The sequence below is a fragment of the Zootoca vivipara genome, chromosome 5 (genome assembly GCF_965207765.1).
Source record: "Zootoca vivipara chromosome 5, rZooViv2.hap1.1, whole genome shotgun sequence".
Lineage (NCBI taxonomy): Eukaryota > Metazoa > Chordata > Lepidosauria > Squamata > Lacertidae > Zootoca > Zootoca vivipara.
Genome location: NC_142588.1, coordinates 34,467,181 through 34,486,574, shown reverse-complemented (window position 1 = coordinate 34,486,574; position 19,394 = coordinate 34,467,181). Strand labels below are relative to the sequence as shown.

The window sequence follows — 19,394 nt, the reverse complement described above, 5'->3', positions numbered from 1 at the left end:
CTCCAGAGTCGTCCGCGACTGGACCTAACGGTCAGGGATCCCTTTACCTTTACCTTTACCTTTAGTGTTTCATCTGCATTGGCACTAACCAGAATTTGCTTTATCCGGAATTTGCAAATGAGATTCAAATCCTGCCTTCTTCTTTTTTGCTTTTTTTTTTTTAGAGCCCTGGCTAATGTTAATAATACCAACATTATTCTATGCCACAGCTAACAATGAAACTGCAACCCTGCTATGTTTCATTTGAATCCACAACAGTGGTGAAATAAAGCTTATTCACATATAATTGGTAGAAGATAAGAGAACCAAAAATAATTCCTTACAGCATTGGGGAAAAACACTGCATGTTATGAAAATTCTCGTTCCAGAAGTTCATAAACATTGACTGCTTTTCTATAAATCTGTTGATTTGAGGTTTATAATAACTTGCTGTGGGGTGAGTTTTTTGTTAATAAAAATATTAATCTGCTGCTCCCTCATATAAAGTATCAAGGTGGTGTCCGACAGTATATACAAATAAAAGAAACTATAGGATAGCATAAAACCAGCACAATCTCCCATATTGTGAATGGTTTTTAAGTTCTTTTAAAAATGGACGTTTGCACACAATAACGTTTTCTACATTTTGTTCTTCCATTGCCTACGTTGCTACAACAGGAAAGTGTTTAGTGTTTACAGAGCTTTTGGGAAATATGGCGTGAAACGACTGTAACACCCCAACACAGGTTTTATATAGAAGATTTTAAACTTTTTCTCTCAAGCTTTTATTTTGTTTTTTAAATTGTACTCAGACTAGATTTTTTTTGGAAAATGTTTTAAACAATGTTGAAAACCACTTTGAGTCCCCCCCCTAAAATATAAGTAGTATGTAAACTGTTGTTATCAAGTCAAATATTCCTTTGCTTTGAGTATGTGGTCATTGTCTATTTTATGTTCTAGTTGTTATTTTGGCTGCTTATTAATTGCCTGGTTATATTTATGAAAATAAATATAAGTTAACCTGCTTGAGTTCTACTTAAATTTTATTTCATTGAAGGCAATAGACTCCTTATATTACAGGAGGGCTTCAAGAATAAAAATTATGTCTGGTCTCTGTGATCCATCCCGTCCAGTACAACTTGTTTTCTTGTTTAGTGTGAGAGTGTTTTGTACTATGTCTAGACGGTACTGAATCGAAGAAGTTAAGCTGGAAAACTTCTGAGATTCATTCGAAATCTATAATTCTGTGCTATGCTCTGGCACAGGGCACACATGTTAGATTTCCTCGGTGGCTTGTGTTTAGCTGCATTGGCAAGTGACAGAGACTAGACTTGATACATTTAACCAATGTGATTCACCATGGCCATGTTTGTACTAAGAGTTTTCCACTAGTTGGCTTTCTCCAGATGTTTACTGACACATATTCAGCCATGGCCAGCCTGCAGATGTTGTGCAATGGAAGAGAAGTCAGTATGTCAAATATCAGGTTGTAGCTCAATGCACTTTAGGAAGGATTGAGAGCAACAAGGGCAGTTGAGAAGGAGGAGATGGATGCTGGACAGTTCCTTCTGAGAATTATTTGGCAGGCCTTGCCTGGATCTTCACTTGCAGCAAGATTATAGACAGTCACTTTACATCACATTGCTGATGAATCTTTCCTGTGTTAAGGAAGCTATCTCATGAGGATTCACAGTTCTGTTCCAGGCCTTTGCCTGCTGTGCTGATCTTCAATTTGCAGGGAGTTTCCAGATGTATTCTGGACTGGCATACCATACTGAAGGTATGAAGGAGGGTTGCCTTCTTGAAAAGATGGGGGTAGCAAGACTTGGTTCGGAGAGAAGCAGGATTTCAATTCATGGAAAGGCTTGGCTGACTAGATCAATGAGAAGCCTTAGTTGAAGGTCTTGACATTTGGTTGGCAAGCAAAGGAAATTTTACTTACAACATCATTTGTATACTGCCCAATGAACAATGTCTTCTGGCGGCTAACAATAGAAGTTTAAATCCATGAAAACAGGGAGAGCTCTAAAAATCATACAGTGAGAAATCGACTGCATTAGGAAACCAAATAAATAAATAAATAAATAAATAAATAAATAAATAAATGCAAACCTATAGCAGGAAAACATACATTAGTGCACCAGAGCGTAAAAAGAAAGAAGATCTTAAAATGCCTATAAGGACACTGAAAAGACCTAGGTGACTGGCAAGTTTTACATCTGAAGCAGCTGTGTGTGTACAGAGGGGTGGGGGCCAATCTATATCTCTTGAAAAGTTTTTGTTTGGGCGTTGATGGGGGTGGGGGGAAGTTGCCTTTAGAAAAAACCTTCTCCTCCCCTCCAAAAAGCAAGCAAACAAAAACACCCTCCTGCAGAGATGCTGATAGAAGCCAAGTTTGTAGGCAGCATCCACGCCATGCTCTGCACTTCCCAGGTAGTTGTAGGTAGGGGAAAAGCTTCTTTTATTGCTGAGAGACAGAGTGACCATATGATGTTGCCCTAGCTGAATCAGATAATTGGTCCATCTAGTCCACCTGTGACTGTCCATGACTCTCCAGGGTCTACAAGTGCCCTTTGCCTCCTAATCTGGAAAGTGGGATTAGTAGGTTGTTATCAAGAAGGTTATTGGAGAGATAAAGGTGGCTTTGTCTTAGTGCAGGAGTGGCCAAACTTTGTTGTTCCAATTGGTAGCTTCTCAGTGTGTCTGATTTATCCTAAAAGCAGCCTGGCTTTGCATTTAATGCCAATTTTCAACAGCTGTGAATGTAAGCTGCTCAAGTACAATTTGGGAGTATTTTCTAGGATTCCCAATTGTTCCTTTACTGTCCTGCACCCGACATCATATGCCATCAGATGAGTGACAGGTAGGCTTGGCATGGGGGAAATGGACTTGCAGGCCAAATTGAGAGGCCTGGCAGGCCTAATTTAGCCCATGGAGTGGACGTTCCCCACTTATTCAGTAGGGAAATGTATCTTAAACTATTAAATACTATGCTCATTGACACTTGAAGCAAGTGTGTTTCTAGGATCAGACTGTGAGTTCCTAGGCCACATGGCTGTAGGGGAAATCTCCCCATATATATGCCACTTCTGTAGGGTTGTAGTAGTAACGAGTTTTTAGTGTCCTTAGTGAACACAATGCATTATGCAGCCATGCTCTTTGACTTGTGCCTGGCTACTTCTTTGCTATAGAACACGACCAGAAGCATTGTCATGAAGTGACCTGACATGGTCTCATTGGACAACAGATTCCAGAGGAATCTTTCTCCAGCATTTCTATAATATCATTTTTCAAGCAAGTGTCACTTATTTACTTTTGACTTCAGGGATTGTTGTTGTTTAATAATTTAGTAGTGTCCGACTCTTCGTGACCCTATGAACCAGAGCACGCCAGGCACTCCCGTCTTCCATTGCCTCCCGCAGTTTGGTCAGACTCACGTTGGTAGCTTCGAGAATTCACTGTCCAACATCTCATCTTCTGTCATCCCCTTCTCTTAGTGCCCTCAATCTTTCTCAACATCAGGGTCTTTTCCAGGGAGTCTTCTCTTCTCATGAGGTGGCCGGAGTATTGGAGCCTCAGCTTCAGGATCTGTCCTTCCAGTGAGCACTCAGGGCTCATTTCCTTCAGAATGGATAGGTTTGATCTTCGTGCAGTCCATGGGACTCTCAAGAGTTTCCTCCAGCACCATAATTCAAAAGCATCAATTCTTCGGTGATCAGCCTTTTTTATGGACTTCAGGGATAAAAACATTTACACTAATGTAGAGGCAGCAATGTAAGGTGTGTGTGTTTTACACTTGCCTGTGAAAGCCTTTTAGTCATAAGTGTGTAGCTTGGTCAGTTTCTTAATATCTTAGCACCTTTTCACATACAATGAATGGATTTGATCCAGTTTAGCTAGTCTGTGGATGGAAATGCTCCTTCCATATATGGAAGGCACTGAGATCCAGTAGAGTAGAATAGGAGCCACCAACTTTTTTGGAAACTAGAGAAACTGTGGTTGGCACCACACACAGATCCACTGCAATGAAGTACACATCAACTTAATGCTTCTTTTGAGGCTAATTTCGGTCAAGGGAGTGAATTCCATGCACACCAGGAGAGGTTTCTCCGGGCACATGAGTGCCTGGAGTGGAGGCTTTCTGCCTGAGGAAGCTAGGCAGGTGATCTTTTGCTGGTCCCTCCTTCCCATTGTGGCTCCCTATTCCATCTCTCACACTGCTCTGGAGGCTGCAAAGGAAAGGAAGACTAGGTGAAGTTTGTCTCCCGATCCTCTTCCTGCAGAATGAATGGAACACCACTGAGCACAACTCTGACTCCAGCCTCATAGCGTTTAACTATAAAGTACATCTGCAGCCCACAATAAAGCTACGGTATCTTGTCTTTGCTATGAGATACCTGCACAATTATCCTTATTGCTTGTAGCTGCTGTGGTGTCATCTGGTTGCTAGATATGTTTCTTGAGCTTTGTTTCCCTGAAAGTGTGTTTGTATATTTGTCTGTGTTGCCACTTGATAGCAACAGCATTGTTGTTGTTTTTAAGGCAGGTGGTTTTTTTGGTATTTGTACTGAAAACAAGCCTTTTTATGTTTCTGATCCCTTCAATGGATGGATGTATTTATTTTTAAATACTGTCTGTTACTATTCCTTACATGTATTTTTAGGAAAGTAGGAAAATAACAGATTGATGATGGCTGTGATGCAACTCCCCCCCCCCCATGTATGAGCTGAAAGCACTTTTCCATTCACACAGACAAGGGGTGACGCTTCCTTCTGTCAGTGGCTTCTCATGACTCAAGGGATCCTGTTCTGGAGAAGCTCTGATCTTGGAGAACAAATTTTTTTCTGGGGCGGGGGGGGGGGGTGTTACAGGGATCTGCTGTTGCTATAAAAGGGCATCCCAGAAGCCCCAGTACATAGTAGTGGACCATCTGCAGAGATTTGGATTAATCCAAGGAGTTTTGGATTATATGTTCCCAAAGCCCTTCAAATAACACTTGAAACAAAATCTATCCAGCCTGTCTGCCGGAAAATACTGCTTATGCAGGATATTTTTATTTCTCTGGCTTCTAGCACAGTGCTGTGTATTAATTCATTACACTTTCAGAATATCAATTAAAAATTGTGTCTATTTGGCTCTTACAGCTGCAAACAGAAGACTAATTTGGCTAAAGCATGGCAGATCAATCTCGAATAATAATTTTGAACCATTCCCATCTTCAGGAAAGAAAGCCTATTGGCAGACATTACTTATTTTCTCAAGAGCCCTCCCCTACCCCCTCTGACTGCTACCAAATGCAATTTAATGTTGACAGTGCACTTTTATTTTTTGTTTTGTTTTGATTGCCTTACTGGTTTCCTTCTCAGAATAACAACAATGACCATGCAGCTATGTCGGTAAGTAGATGCAAGCTGAAGAAAAAGCATGCACATGGAAAACTTAAACTATGAACTGCCTGCAGGCTTATTGCTTCAATTCTGGGTGACTTTATTTAAAACCCCTCTATTTACACCAATCTGACTCTATACTAAATTGTGTAGTTGCATGCAGAATCCAAGTTGAAGACTAACCTTGGTTTTTGGACATCAAGGCAGAAGGAACCTTTTAAAGCCTCATAGAAACATGATAGGGCATGTGTTGCATCTGAAATGAGATCATTCAAAGGAGACCATAAGACCTCTTGGATGTGAGGTCAGGTGTCAGAATGCAGCTATGGGGATGTGCATACGAAATAAGGTTAAAATGGCTAGATAGTGGCTGAGAATAAAGAGCTGGTGAAAGTTTTAGACAGTCTCTTTCAAAAACACACTTTTTGAAGTGAGGAGAATGTCTGCACCCAAATGTATTTCTTAAAAGATGATGGATTGCTTTAAAAGATTCATGCCCCAATTATTTTCAGGTCACCGACTCATTTTGAGTAGTTTACTTTGGCCCAACATAAATATTTGCATTATAATGAATAACTGCTACTTTCAGACTTGCTAGCGATTGGAAAGCTTCCTCCTTTATTATTTTTTTAAAAAAATGCTGGTGCAGAATTGTGTTCTACTCATTTACCCACAGGACACTTTCCCCACTTTATAATGATTTTGCATCAACACTTCAGTAGAAAAAGTATGCAACAAATGAGATATGATGATCATGTTAGTTCCACGCGTGTTGTGCTATAAGCATAAATAGTTTCAAAGGGTCAACTCATTCCACATCACCTTCCACTTTGATATATGACTTTCTGAAGACAAATTTAGAGGAAGATAAAAATGCTTAAAGATATTGTTTCAGATAATGCCAGGGGTAAAAAGCTCATGGAAGTATTGATAACATGAAAGGTAATTCTGGCTGACGGTCACGATGGCAGCCATAAGGAATTCTGATGTCCTAAGTGCAAAGCAGTCCCCCAAATGGCTACCATATGGCAGCCATGCCTTCTCCAGTTATCTCTAGATAACACAATATTTCATTTGCTGGTCAGGGCTGCTTCATGCATGAAAACTATAACATGAGCAAATCCCAGTTGTACATCACAAAGCTTCACTTGCTTGAAGCATACACATGTATTTTATTTCAATGCATATTCACCATTAAAGCATGTTGCAAAGCTGTGTTTGGTTGTCTCTCTTTAAAATAGCATATTGGTATGTGGAGTATAATTTGAAACCTTATATCCAGCTCAGCGGAATATTTATCCTTCAGTCATGTATTGATAATTCTTACCATTCATGATCTTCAATCTAGTTGAAAACGTGTGCTTCTAAGTCGTTGCTTCTTTTGTTTGATTCAGATTTTATTCAGTTGTTTATGCGAATCTGTTCCTCCCCACTCCCTGCTCATGTTCTAATTTCTGTACATTTTAAACATGTAGAAAGAATGCAGTGTGTGTCGTAACTTGCTTAGAGAGGACAACTGGAAAAATGCCCTCTGACGCTAATGTATTTCCTGGATATTGAGACCCATCTCTAAAACAGCAGAGAGAGGCACTGAGGGGATGGATGTTTACCAGTGATGTAGTCATGTTAGTCTGTTGCAATGAAAACGAGTTTTCTTTCACCTTATAGACTACAGAAAGGCATTACAGCATAAGCTGTCATGAACTACAGTGTCCATCATCACATGCAACAGGATTAATGTATGGATGAAGTCCAGGCTTACTTACAACTACCTTCCAGGTGTACTGGTGATAGTTATGAACATAGGGAATTGCTTTGTACTGCATCAAGCCACTGGTCTACCTAGCTCAGAACTACATTGACTTGCAGTGTCTTCACAGCATACATCTCCAAACTCGGCCCTCCAGATGTTTTGGGACTACAACTCCCATCATCCCTAGCTAACAGGACCAGTGGTCAGGGATACAGTAATGGCAATTGTAGACCCAAAACATCTGGAGGGCCGAGTTTGGGGATGCCTGCTCTACAGGGTTTCAGATGAGGAGAGTCTGCAAATACTCCTAACAATGAAGAATGGGAAAGTATTATTAGATTGTTTGTTTATAATTTTTCCTAATAGGAAAAAAGAAATTGGGTGGTTTGCCCAACATTGCAGAGGAAGTTGATATGCCAGAGTTAGAAACTGATCTCCAACTGATTTCCTAGCAGCCTTATCCATTTTCTCAAGTTAAACTTAGAGCTACCGTAATTGGCCTTATCTTTTCAGAGTTGTTACCAGCTGTTGTGAGCCATTTGGCTTGCCCTGGCTCTGCTAAGGATTTTGCTGTTATGTGTTTGCTTTCACCTTGGAGATCCTCAGAAATAAACATTTGGAGATGCTTTAATTTAACTGTTGGCAATGGCGGAGGCAACACAAATGAGGTGAACAACTGAGTTATCATAATCCAGTTCTTGTGTGGTCTAAAACAGACTTTGAATATTCTGGGGGGGGGGGAAATGTGGGATATGCTGTTTTCCCCTCAACGATTATATGAAAAATTATCACTGGCAAAATTAGATGTTGATGGAATGAAAATGGTTAAAGTTTGTCTGATAACTAAGCCTTTCCAAGAGTCTTTATGTTCTTAACATATATTCATAAACCATTATCACAGAATTCAAACCTTTGTTTTAAGATCACAATCATGTACCGTGATCCTAAAAAGCTGCTAGCATATTTGCCTATGATGTGCTCGTATAAAGCATCCCAATTACTTTTTAGCAGCTATTGCCATGTGGACGTTAGACTATCTTGATCAATTGCTTCTGTGTTATAGAAATTGCAAATATTCCCAGCATACCTTTTTGATCAGTTTTTAAGAGACACAGTTGTAAACACACCTATTATTATGATTGTTGTTGTTGTTGATATTTTTATGAGAAGGGGTAATTTAGTGCTGCTATTAGATCAACAGGAAGATTTGATTCTTGCTATCAGGAGAATACTTGATTTAGCATTCTTAAATATGTGAGTTACCCTTTAGATTTGATCCATTTAAAAAAGCTTCTGCTTAATGTGTGATTTAATGTTGTTAAACTAATTATAAAGCTAGACTTTCAGATGTAACAGACAAGTCTTGTTGTTCCCTGTTTTCTTGGGGGGATTGTGGATTGTGTTTTATTGTTCCCTTGATTGGCAGTAAAAGCCTTATTTCACAGCTTGCAGCGAGGAGCTATTGGATAAAGGGTGGTGGCGCTCCACGAGCTATATTCAAAAACTGTCAATCAAAAGCCCACGTAGGCTACTTAGAGAATGGAGTTTCTTACTGATTCTTCCAAATGTCGTCTCATGCTGTCCTTGATTGGCATAGCCTGGCAGGGAGGATGGATGAATCTGTCACCGGCTGGTTAATTGTGTTGCCGGTCTCAGTCTGACATCGGGTCTTTGACTCTTAAGTGGCTCAATACAAAACAAATTAGCAGATTGTAGTCATATTTCTCATCCTATATGCTTTGACTTTGTTGAATGCAGTCCATAAATCATATTGACTGACACACTACTGAATGATGAAAGCTGCTTTTGAGACAGCTAGCTATGACTCTAGAAAGCAGCACCGTGAAGGTGCCATGCAAGAAGGATGCATATGGCCGACCCTTGGGGAATTTCCTAGGAGCCAAATGTCTCTTTACAGCAATTGTTCTTAAGAGAAAAGCTTTCGGACACTACAGAAAGGATTTAACATGTCAGCAGATTCTCTTTTACAAGTTCCTTTGAAATATAAGACGTTTGTCTAAGGGTTTTCTTTTTCTCCCAAACTTGTATTTCAGCAAATGTGACGGGTGGGTAAGCTGAAGGTGTCCTATCTTCTAGCAGGTGTTATTGGTGGTTTCTTTTTTAATGTAAGAGAATACTTATTTCTTGAACTTTGCCGTGGTGGTATACAAAATATGGATAGCTGTAATTGATGAATAAGGACAAAGGTGTTAGTAGTTGTTGGGTAGCAGTAATTGTAGGGAACCCAAACAAAACCGTTTCCCTCCCTTAAGCTAAATATACATAATGGATGTAACAGCATCAAACAGGGATCCAATGCTGATTATTAAGGATGATTTTGAAGGCCCATGATGAACATTCATTCAGAATCAATGCAATGATGTTATAGTTTCTTACATGTAAGAAATTGAAAGCGTTGGGTAACAAAAGATGCTTCAAACTGCCCTGTTAAGTCTAGAGACATGAGCTCACTTGCCGCTCAAGATGAATTTGAACAAATATCACATTTTAACCTACCCACATTTGCCAGTTTTGTGCATTTTCAATTTGGAAGACCTGTATACTTACAACAATTTAAAAGTTACTGGTAAACTGAGCAGTAAAAAACAGATTCAGGTGCCTATGACTTACCGTTAAAAGTTAAAATGTTTAGACTTGGCTTCTTTATCTTGGTCCAAAATGAAAACCTACATGATCTCAAGTGGTTATAACATGCTCCTTTTCCCTCTTCTGCTTTTTGTTTTTTGTTTACTGTGCCACGAGAGCAATAAGCCTGTAGTCCGAGTGCATAGTTGAAAGCAATTTTAAAAATTCATTTTAGGGGGTTAGCATTTGTCTACCATTATAACAAACATTTAATGTATTTGTATGAAACCTAACTCTTAAAAAGCCGCATAAATTATCATGCTGTGTATTGTAACCATTACCTTGTGCTCCATTACTATTGTAACCAATTTTAAACAACTGAATGCCTAGGTTTGGTGAGAAATGTGAAATGGAATATTTGTATAACAATATGGTCCATAATATAATTGCATTTTGGATTTAATTGGATGTTGTGGTTTTTGATAACTTCATTAATATGCTTACTGTTACTATATAACAGTGGCATCAAAAAAAATTATGTAAAATAGGACATGGAGCTGATTTGATGGGGTGCTGCATTAAATCAAAATGCAGTTGCTCCATTAAATCCAAATGATATTTCCATCAAGTATTTTAAATCAGCTACATCATAATTGAATTAAGCCCATTGATTCTTCTCTCCTCCTCCCCGCCCCAATTCTCTCCTTTCCCCCCATTCATATTGATATTGTTCCATTTTGGGGAATTAGAACTGCATGTCCCCCAGTCTGGTCACTGCTGGGTTTCAGACATTTCAAGCATGTTCTGGTGTGTGTTCATTTATTTCTTTTTCTGTTGACACTTGGTTTGTACCTGTCAAATGTTAGTTTCATAAAAGCTTTCAGTTTTTAAATGCCCACCAAAGAGGATGTGTCGTGGACCATGAACGGAACATATACTTTAGTATCCAGTAATAATAAATACAAACCAAAAATAGGAGAATTTTCAAAATTGAGTCTTTTTCTGTCTGTTTGGTTCTAAAGGTAGCTGAACACATACAGATGCTAAGTAGGTTATCTGCCCCAAGTTAAACTTTTAAGTCATAGTTCTAATCTAGAATGAACCTGTCTATATAAAATCAAAGTCATTTCTTTCCTTTTGAATCAGTATGTTTGGTATGCAACAAGATATAGGCCTGGTTTGCATGTAACATCAAACCATGGTTTAAGTAAGCCTTTGTTAATAAACCATGATTAGCATTACATGTGAACTATGCCCCTATTACTGTGGTTTGTTAGTGAAAAAAATGCAATGGTTTGTTCTTGGCTTACTGATGTTACCTTCAGTATGGCCCATTTCTGGACCAGGGGTCCCCAGACTTACCGCACTTCGGGCCAGTGCCCATGCACCTGCACACACACTATTTCCGGCACACTTTCGGGTCGTTGGAGAACCAGAAATGGCTTGCATGTGCACGGGCCTCCTCCGACCCGGAAGTGCACCGGAAATGGTGTGTGCGCATGCACACAAGCTATTTCCGGTCCCCCGGCGACCCAGAAGTGGGCCGCCATGCCACACCACTAAGAGTGGCCGGCAGCAGCAGGTGGCGGGGGGCGCTGGGGGCCAGATAAATCAGTCCATTGGGCCGTATCTGGGCCCCGGGCCGTAGTCTGGGGACTTCTGATCTGCACATATAATGCATTTAATGCTTTATTTAGGAATGGCATCAGCACAATTCTGTGCATGTTTCCAGAGAAGTAAATCCTATTTTATTCAATAGGGCGTACTTCCAGATGTGTAGGATTGCAGTCTTAAGATGCAACCCACTGATTCTTACCTAAGAGTAAACCTGATTGAACCCAGGGGAGTTACTTCTGAGTAAACATGCATGGGATTACAGTGTCGAGCACACTAGTGTTTAAACTCACAAATTACCAAAGTATTAAACCAAAATCTTATACTTTCCAACATATTTAATTTAGAAATGAGGAGGAGCCCTAAAATGTTAGCAGTAACTTTTGTAAACAATTCTTTAACTATTCCTTCTGATTAGATTAGAATTCCTACCTGGGCTTTGATCCAGTCACTTACTTAGAAATAATTTCCATTAGAATCAATGAGACTTGCTTCTCTGGAAATGTGTATAAGCTGTTGCGTTGGCATGTTTAACCTGCCTTTTCTGTCACTGGCACTGAAGTTTATGCTATAATTACTGGAGCAGAAATGTTTAGCATGAAACATGTATGTATACTTGAACAGCAGAGGATTGCATATGACTTCATAGATTAATTATTTTTAGAATTCGTATAGGTGCATAGATAGAGAGGGGAATATTTGAATTGTCTAGCTTGAAACGTGTAGCATTCCAGGAAATCCATTTTAATAGTGTTAAGGCAAGTGTTTTCTGTAAACCTGTTTTATGATGTGTGTTGCTGAATGTATATAACTTGTTAACATTGTCGTCTGAAAATACTATTCTAAATAAAGCTACTATTCGTAAACAGAATTTTAAAATATTACTGTACAACAGGAAGATGTAGCATTTACTGTCTGTTTGTTCTTGGGCTTTATAAATTTGGGAGAAAATGACCACTCTGACAAAACATTACTTACCTATTCTTACAACTTCTTGCCTTTTTTTTTTAATAGGGAAAAGTGGCCCAGACTGCTTGTATGTCAGCTTGCCAGCATCTGTCAACTTCCCTGATGCAGATGCTGTTGGATAATGATTTAAAACAAATTAGCATGGGAGCCATTCAGCAGTTTAATTTAGATGTCATACAGTGTGAATGTAAGTATGAGATTCTGAGCTATAAGTTAAGAGACAGTCATTCTTGTTTAGCGGGAGGATGTAAATATCCATTATATGTGCATTACTGTAATAAATAAATGTGGAAACTGGGGATCAATGAGATCTTTCTGTTTATTCAAGCAATGGTTCAAGAGTTGTTTGTTTGTTTGTTAAATTTGTATGCCACCCTTCATCTGAAATTCACAACATTGGTTGGATACATTCTAGAAGACTAGTAGTTTATTGGAATAAGAGAGAGTAACATAATAGATTTGTAACCTTTTAAAACCATTTAAAATCCTTACCAACATTTACACTAATACGTGTTCGTTTTTCCTCTGAACTGCAGTCAAAACATTATAGGTTCTAACATTTGTAGTTGTAGGCAATGTCTTCTGATAGTATTTAATTCCTAAAAGAGAAAGACTTAGGATCAGTCTGTAAATCACTTGAAACTTAAGCAACTGGGGGGGGAGTTTTATTTGCCATTTATTTTAAATTTGTTAGTATTTGTCTTTCAGAAACTGTTCTGGTGAGTTTCTTTTCAACAGAACTCTATAAGAACCAATTGAGGGGGTCTTAACATTTAAAAAGTTTATAAATATATTATACTAATTCAGCAGTGGAACAAATGATAAAGGGAATCTCAGTTCTTCAAAATTGTAAGCGCATAATGCCCTGCCTCCATCTCTCTCCTCTCCCCCCCCATTGTATTTTTCTCTTGTTATTTGTCTGTTTTGTGACACAAAATAAAATCTTTAATAAAAACTAAGTTTTTAAAAAAAAGATTTTAAGCAAGCAACTGGACATTTCCATTTTTGGCTGCCATGAGTTTCAGTAAAACCAACTCTTTGCTTCTCATATACTAAAATGTCCTTCAGCTATTTTATAAAGCTATATTGAGTTTGCTCAGTTTCTACCCCCCCCCCAACATTTCCTGTTTGACATATTAAACAACTCAGAGATCATTGTGGGGGGTTTTGTTTTTGTTTTCGGCGTCTGTTGCGGTGCTTCTGTTACAGAATATCTTGTGTGGTAGGAACCATTACATAATGGCTTCCAACTTTATAATATTTATATTATTTCAGATAATCTTTATTGTCATTGTCCCCTTGCGGGAACAACGAAATTATTGTAGAAAAATGTAATGTTTAATATTGGAACATGTTTAGTAAGATAAGTCAACCAGCTGTTACTGGCTATATTAAAGCAAGTGCTTTAATACTATTTTAAAGGGGAAAATAGTAATGGGAAGTGAGGATGGTAGGATATCACACCACAAGTAAAATATGCTCTTGCTTCAAATTTAGCCGGAATCTTTGCTTGGTAGGAAATGTCATTGTTTCAGGTCACTCTGAGCATGTGCAGGGAGATGTTTACATATAAAAACAAATCCATGCAAGCGTTACTGACTCATTACTTAAGGTATTAAAAATAAGGTCTAAGTTCACTTTAAGAAGTTCAAAATAGGTGATTCAACATTTGTAAACTTGAGCTGTTCCCTGGAAAATTCAACTAAAACACAGGCAGCCTTGCTTAACGGGTGTGCTACTCTCTTTCTCTCTCTCTCTGTCTCTCTCTGTGTGTTTGTGTCTCAAATGTGCTGAATCTGCTTTCTTTCTGACATTTCTTTCACAAGCTGTGCCATAGGCACATTCCACGAATCACTGTGCCAGCTGTGATTTATGATCTTACCACCCACTCCCTTCAGCTTCGGCTCTCCTGGGTCAACATTTTGAGCTTGGTACTTGTGACAGTGCCATTTACACTAGGAAGTGTCTTGCTACTGTATGCGATTAGATGATGTAGAAAAAGGAAGTAGCCAATATACCAAGATGTGATTCCATGAGCACTCTCTCATCCGATAGACTAGAGAAACCTTTTGGAATTGTTAATTGACTTTCGGTGTTCCAGTTGCTACCTGATTTCATCAGTGAAATGTCCAGCAAGACAACTGGTAGAAGTTGCCCCAAAGGCTGCTTATCCACTGTTCCCAACCTTTCCCTGCAAGGTGCAACCACAGGAGAGTTTTGGAAGTATGACACAATGCAGTCTCAGTTTACGTAGGATGATAGACCTGGCCAGTTACCAGAATGCCATGTGAACTGAATGTGAAGCATCATCTTGTGTCCTCTGCAACATTCCTGGTTTTCGTATCATAGGGATGTCTTAGCAGACAAAACAATATGGGGAAGGCTTTCTGTTGGTAGAAAGTACGGCATTTTAACTTACAAATCCACACATGCAGTGTGGTGGCTATTTTCTTTAAGAAATGTGTAAACTGCTTTCTGCCTTTAAAACCATTCAAAGTGATTCATAGATTATGAGCTCACTTTAGCAGCAGATGTTCATGTTTTAGGCTAATCCTCATTTTGTCATTCTGAACTGCTGAATGGCAGCTTTGCATGGAGCTACTGCAATATCCTAGATGTGATACTGCAGCTTGCTACAGCGAATTCAGTTTTTTCTTTTGTTTCACAAGCTGAAGTGGACCATGCAACTGTAGCATAAATATGACAGCTGATCATTATTCCTTGACCAGGTGATATATCAGAAAATGTAGCAGTAGAATGAAATTCCAAATAGTATACAATATTCAGGTTGCAGTCAGAAGCCAGAGAAGTAAACAAAACAAAACAAAACACTGACCAAAAGCCTGCTGAAAAAGCCAGCTTTTAACCTAGTGCTGAACAAACCACAGTGTAGCGGGCAGTTCCTCAAAGGTTGATCCCTTTGCTAAAGAGGCAAGTTCTAGTAGCGTAATAGATGTCTATGTGTATGTGAAAACCCATTGGAATAATTAGAGAATCTTTGATGTGGTATTTTTCCTTGGAACCAAACCATGAACCATAAGGATGTAGAATTGATTTTCTTGAACCTTATTCCATGTGGCAGACTATATTTCAAACTCAGCGGTGGTCTGTGAGGAAAAACCAATCCCATACTCCATAGGCTCACCTAAAATAGCCCCCCTTTGATATTTCTGCCCTTGCCTAGATCTTGGCTAAAGCAGATGCCCAGTGTATTTAGACAGAGTCTCCATTATACACATGCACCAAGGGCTTGCTTTAGACCACGAAGAACATCTATCAATACTTGGTCAGGGTCTGATTAACCAATAGAAATTGCTTGGGATGCTATGGACAAATGCACTTGTTCTCTCTCTCTCTCTCTCTCTCTCTCTCTCTCTCTCTCTCTCTCTCTCTCTCTCTCTCTCTCTCTCTCTCTCTCTCTTGTCTTATGGAGATACCTCTGAGGGGACTATGTCTCAGATTGAACTGGATCAACTCCAAATATATGGATCAAAATGCATATTGGGTGTGGAAGACCTGTTTGTAATGCTTACTGCGAAGCCTCAAATAATTTTTTTAAAAATTTCTTTACATCTGGATGAAGCATATTTAAATTCAAATGCCTGAGCCTACACCATGTTCCTTGAAAGTAAGATCCATTGGAAATAAATGGGACTGATTTTCAAGTGGCATATCGTATTTTTCACTCCATAGGACGCACCTGACCACAGGACACACCTAGCTTTTAGAGGAGGAAAACAAGAAAAAAAATATTTTGCTTTCTTGAATTGCCCTAGGCATAGCAGCCAACTCCTAGAGGCCTAGGTGCCTTTGCCCCCCCCCCATTAAATATTTGAGGAAGCTTATTTTGCAAAGGGGGAAAGCGCCAATTTTTAGGATCAGGTCAAAGTTGCTGAGTTTCCTTGCAAAGGGGAAAAAGTCCTGTTTTTATGGGGTTCAACTCACAGTTCTTCAGCTTCTCTAGGAAAGGGACCCATTTATACAGTTTCCAGACAGATAATCTAATCAGCCAGTCACATGTCTCCCTCTGCAGACAACAATTGAGACCTAGGCAAGGGGCCGGGAGGGGCCGAGAAGGGAGCTAACTCTCTTATCTCCCTCCTCAATCTCTTGCAATCAGCTGCTCCTTTCTCTTTCCCTCTTGTTGGCCTTTAGCTCTTTAAAAAAGAAGCATGATCTGCCTTTAGTCCCTGGGCAATTCGGCTCCAGGGACAATGCATTCGCTCCATAAGACGCACAGAATTTCCTTTTACTTTTTAGGAGGAAAAAAGTGTGTCTTAAGGAATGAAAAATACCGTAGTTAGGACTGTGAGGTAAAAATGGTCGTATTGCAGCTTGTCTGCTTACTCCCTTTACCTGGTCTGTAACATAACCTGCATACTAATTGCTCGGCTTCTGTGTGGTTTGCATTTAAATGTCTGGTCCTCTTACATAGCTTTTACACTCTTTTGAATTTTAAGAGTAGAATTCCATTACGAACAACTTGTTAAAGGCATAAACACAACATTCTATCTTTTCTGTAACTCTGCTTAGATTATTCTGCCTCTTTGGATCTTTATGCTCCCTCCTGTTTACTGTCAGTTTTCTACCATGGTTAGGCTTAGGGACTAACCATCCCATTTTGCCACTGGAAGTGAAATGGGTATGTGCCACTGCCTGTCTTCCGCCATGCCACCCCTCCCTTCCACTGCTGCCACAATGCGTCTCCCCTTGCCACAGCTGTTGAGTGAAGGGGCATTCTGCAATGTGTTCCTGCTCATCTTCTCTGCCCCAGGTGCGAGAAAACGAGCACCAGTGTGGCACACCAGAACGCCTCTCCTCCCTCCAAAATTTGGCGAGAAGGGGATATTCTGCTGGTGGTGGAAGCGATTGGACGGGCAGGGTGTTGCCTCTGGATAAGCTAAGGAGATTTTATAGAGCAAATGCTATAATGGCAAAATTAGATGCTGACAGCTTTGGAACTGATAATAATTTTGAAAGGCTTTTCTAATAAATTCACCATGCAAAACAGCTGCCTCCTTTTCGTGCTATTTGGGACACAGGAACTCTGCATTGTAGGACAGAGGCGAAATGTTGGGGGAACATGCCAATGAACGTGTGTCATTAGAATATTTCCAGATCATTGCTCTTAAAAATGCTTGGTGATCCATGTTATAGTGAAAATAAATTTAGGATTCTCGATTGAAAGGATTTATTGTTGTTATTATTACAGTGTTCGCCAGCTCTGAGCCTGTACCTGGGTTCCACGGAGAAACCTTACAGTTAGCATTCATCGACCTCAGACAAGTAAGACATTATTTGTATGCATGTTAATGGTCACATTTTACTGAACACCAAGCCTTTGATTCACAGTCCAAGCAACCCTATGTGTTAGCAAATGACATGAAGTCCACTCAGGGGCATAGGAAGGGGGTGGGGTGAGGGCGGTCCGCCCCGGGTGTCATCCCAGAGGGGGGTGACAAAACCCTCCCTGGGCGGCTCACCCTGCCTCCCGGGTGCACGGCATGTGTACCACTCTGTGTGCCCGAGCAGCTAGCTCCACTGCTGAGTCCACTCACACAATGGCTTGTTGACCCCCTTACCCAGTTGCATTGCATGCTGCTCTAGAGGTTCACTGGAGAAGCAAGATGCCGCTGCAGGAAGCTGGGCTGGAGAAACCCTGGGGCTTCTGAGCCACATTATCAGATGCTTATGCCATAAATGTGTTTGTTGGTCCCACAAGACTCCTGATTTTGTTGCAACAGAGATGCACGACTACCCCTCTGACATTTTGGGAAAATTGGGGAAATGGCTAGCCCACTACTTCACGTGTAGCAAGCAAAAGGGTATAGCTATTCAGTTGTCAAGATGTGAGGTTGAATTCTAATGTATTTACAGAGTTGTAAATTTGAATGAAAAGGCTGTTTTAATATATGCAGATCTAATAATGAGTACAAACTTGACCCATATTTCTGTGTGGTGCTCTGTGGAATAGTTAAGTGGTAAGTAAGTTCAAATGATGGGTTTCGTGTGGGTTTGTTTGTTTTTTAAACATGTTTAAGGCTAGAGTTATCATGCATCATCATTAAAAGCAACATTTTATTCTGTAGAATATAATCTCTTGTCGATCTTTTACTTCAGGCTGAAATCATATTTGAGACTGCTTGATTATAGTAGGGCCTTATGAGGAGAGAGGGAAATGAATATATATATATATATATATATATATATATATATATATATATATTCCTTAATTTACCTTATGTGGGTTGCACCTTTTGCATTTCCTCACATCATAGGATTTCTAATTTTTATTGTTATTAGTAATCTCTTTTACATAACTAGTCTATCGTTTGCTTTAAAATCATTACCCAATTCATTTTCACAACTACCCAGTGAAGGTAGACCATAATGATAAATCCTAGTTTACATAAGAAAAAGCTGAACTCAGTTGTGTCTCTCCTAAGTATGACATAATATTTTCATTAGGTTCCCTATATCTGCCATTCAGAGTTCCAGGTGCACCATTATGTATTAAAAGTGGAATGCCTTCCAGGTATTTAAGCAACAACTATTTTAATACAATTCGTTGCAATCATTTTTGCTTTGCTTCTGAATACAGAACGTAAACGAAGACCAGTCCCTTTTTGTTTTCTTCCTCATCTCCTAGTGGCTCATTGCAGTGATGTCAATCCTTACAAAGAGCAACATTTAGCTTTTAGTAAGGATTTAACACTCTTCCTCTCCCTTCTATTTATGATCCATTTCTTTCTTAATAGGCCAAATGACAGTTCTTTTCAAGAATACTTAGAAAGGCAACAGAGCCTTTTTCAGAAAGAGGTCATGCTTCTGTTTTTTAGTTCGAATTCGATACTGTTTCATGAATTGCAGGATATGAAAGATAAGGAAGTGGGTCCAGTGGTCAGGTTTTACCTGCCCACCCGGACTGTGCCCTGAGGTCAAACTCCTGATATTTGCTGTTTGGTACAGAGGAGCTGATGACAGGTAGGGGCTGATACAAGGGGGAAAGCTTGAACCATATCAAAGCTAAAAGGCAAGAGAATTGGGACTCAGTGAGAGACTGTAGCTAAAAGATGGATCAGCAGGGTTGCCCTCCTTTTAAAAAG

At 39.6% G+C, this 19,394-nt stretch overlaps 1 protein-coding gene across 9 annotated transcripts in view; it reads left to right on the top strand.

Moving 5' to 3' along the window:
- EXOC6 (exocyst complex component 6) overlaps positions 1-19,394 on the top strand; it is a 101,019-nt gene that overhangs the window by 51,440 nt on the left and 30,185 nt on the right. For 5 of the 9 annotated variants that reach the window (XM_088670356.1, XM_088670357.1, XM_088670350.1 and 2 more), the window contains exons 19-21: positions 5,346-5,375; positions 12,334-12,475; positions 17,501-17,574. In XM_088670356.1, the coding sequence (XP_088526482.1) occupies positions 5,346-5,375; positions 12,334-12,475; positions 17,501-17,574 (246 nt within the window). The remainder of the gene's footprint in view (positions 1-5,345; positions 5,376-12,333; positions 12,476-17,500; positions 17,575-19,394) is intronic. The other 4 variants (XM_060274853.2, XM_060274852.2, XM_088670352.1 and 1 more) reach the window with 1 other exon arrangement.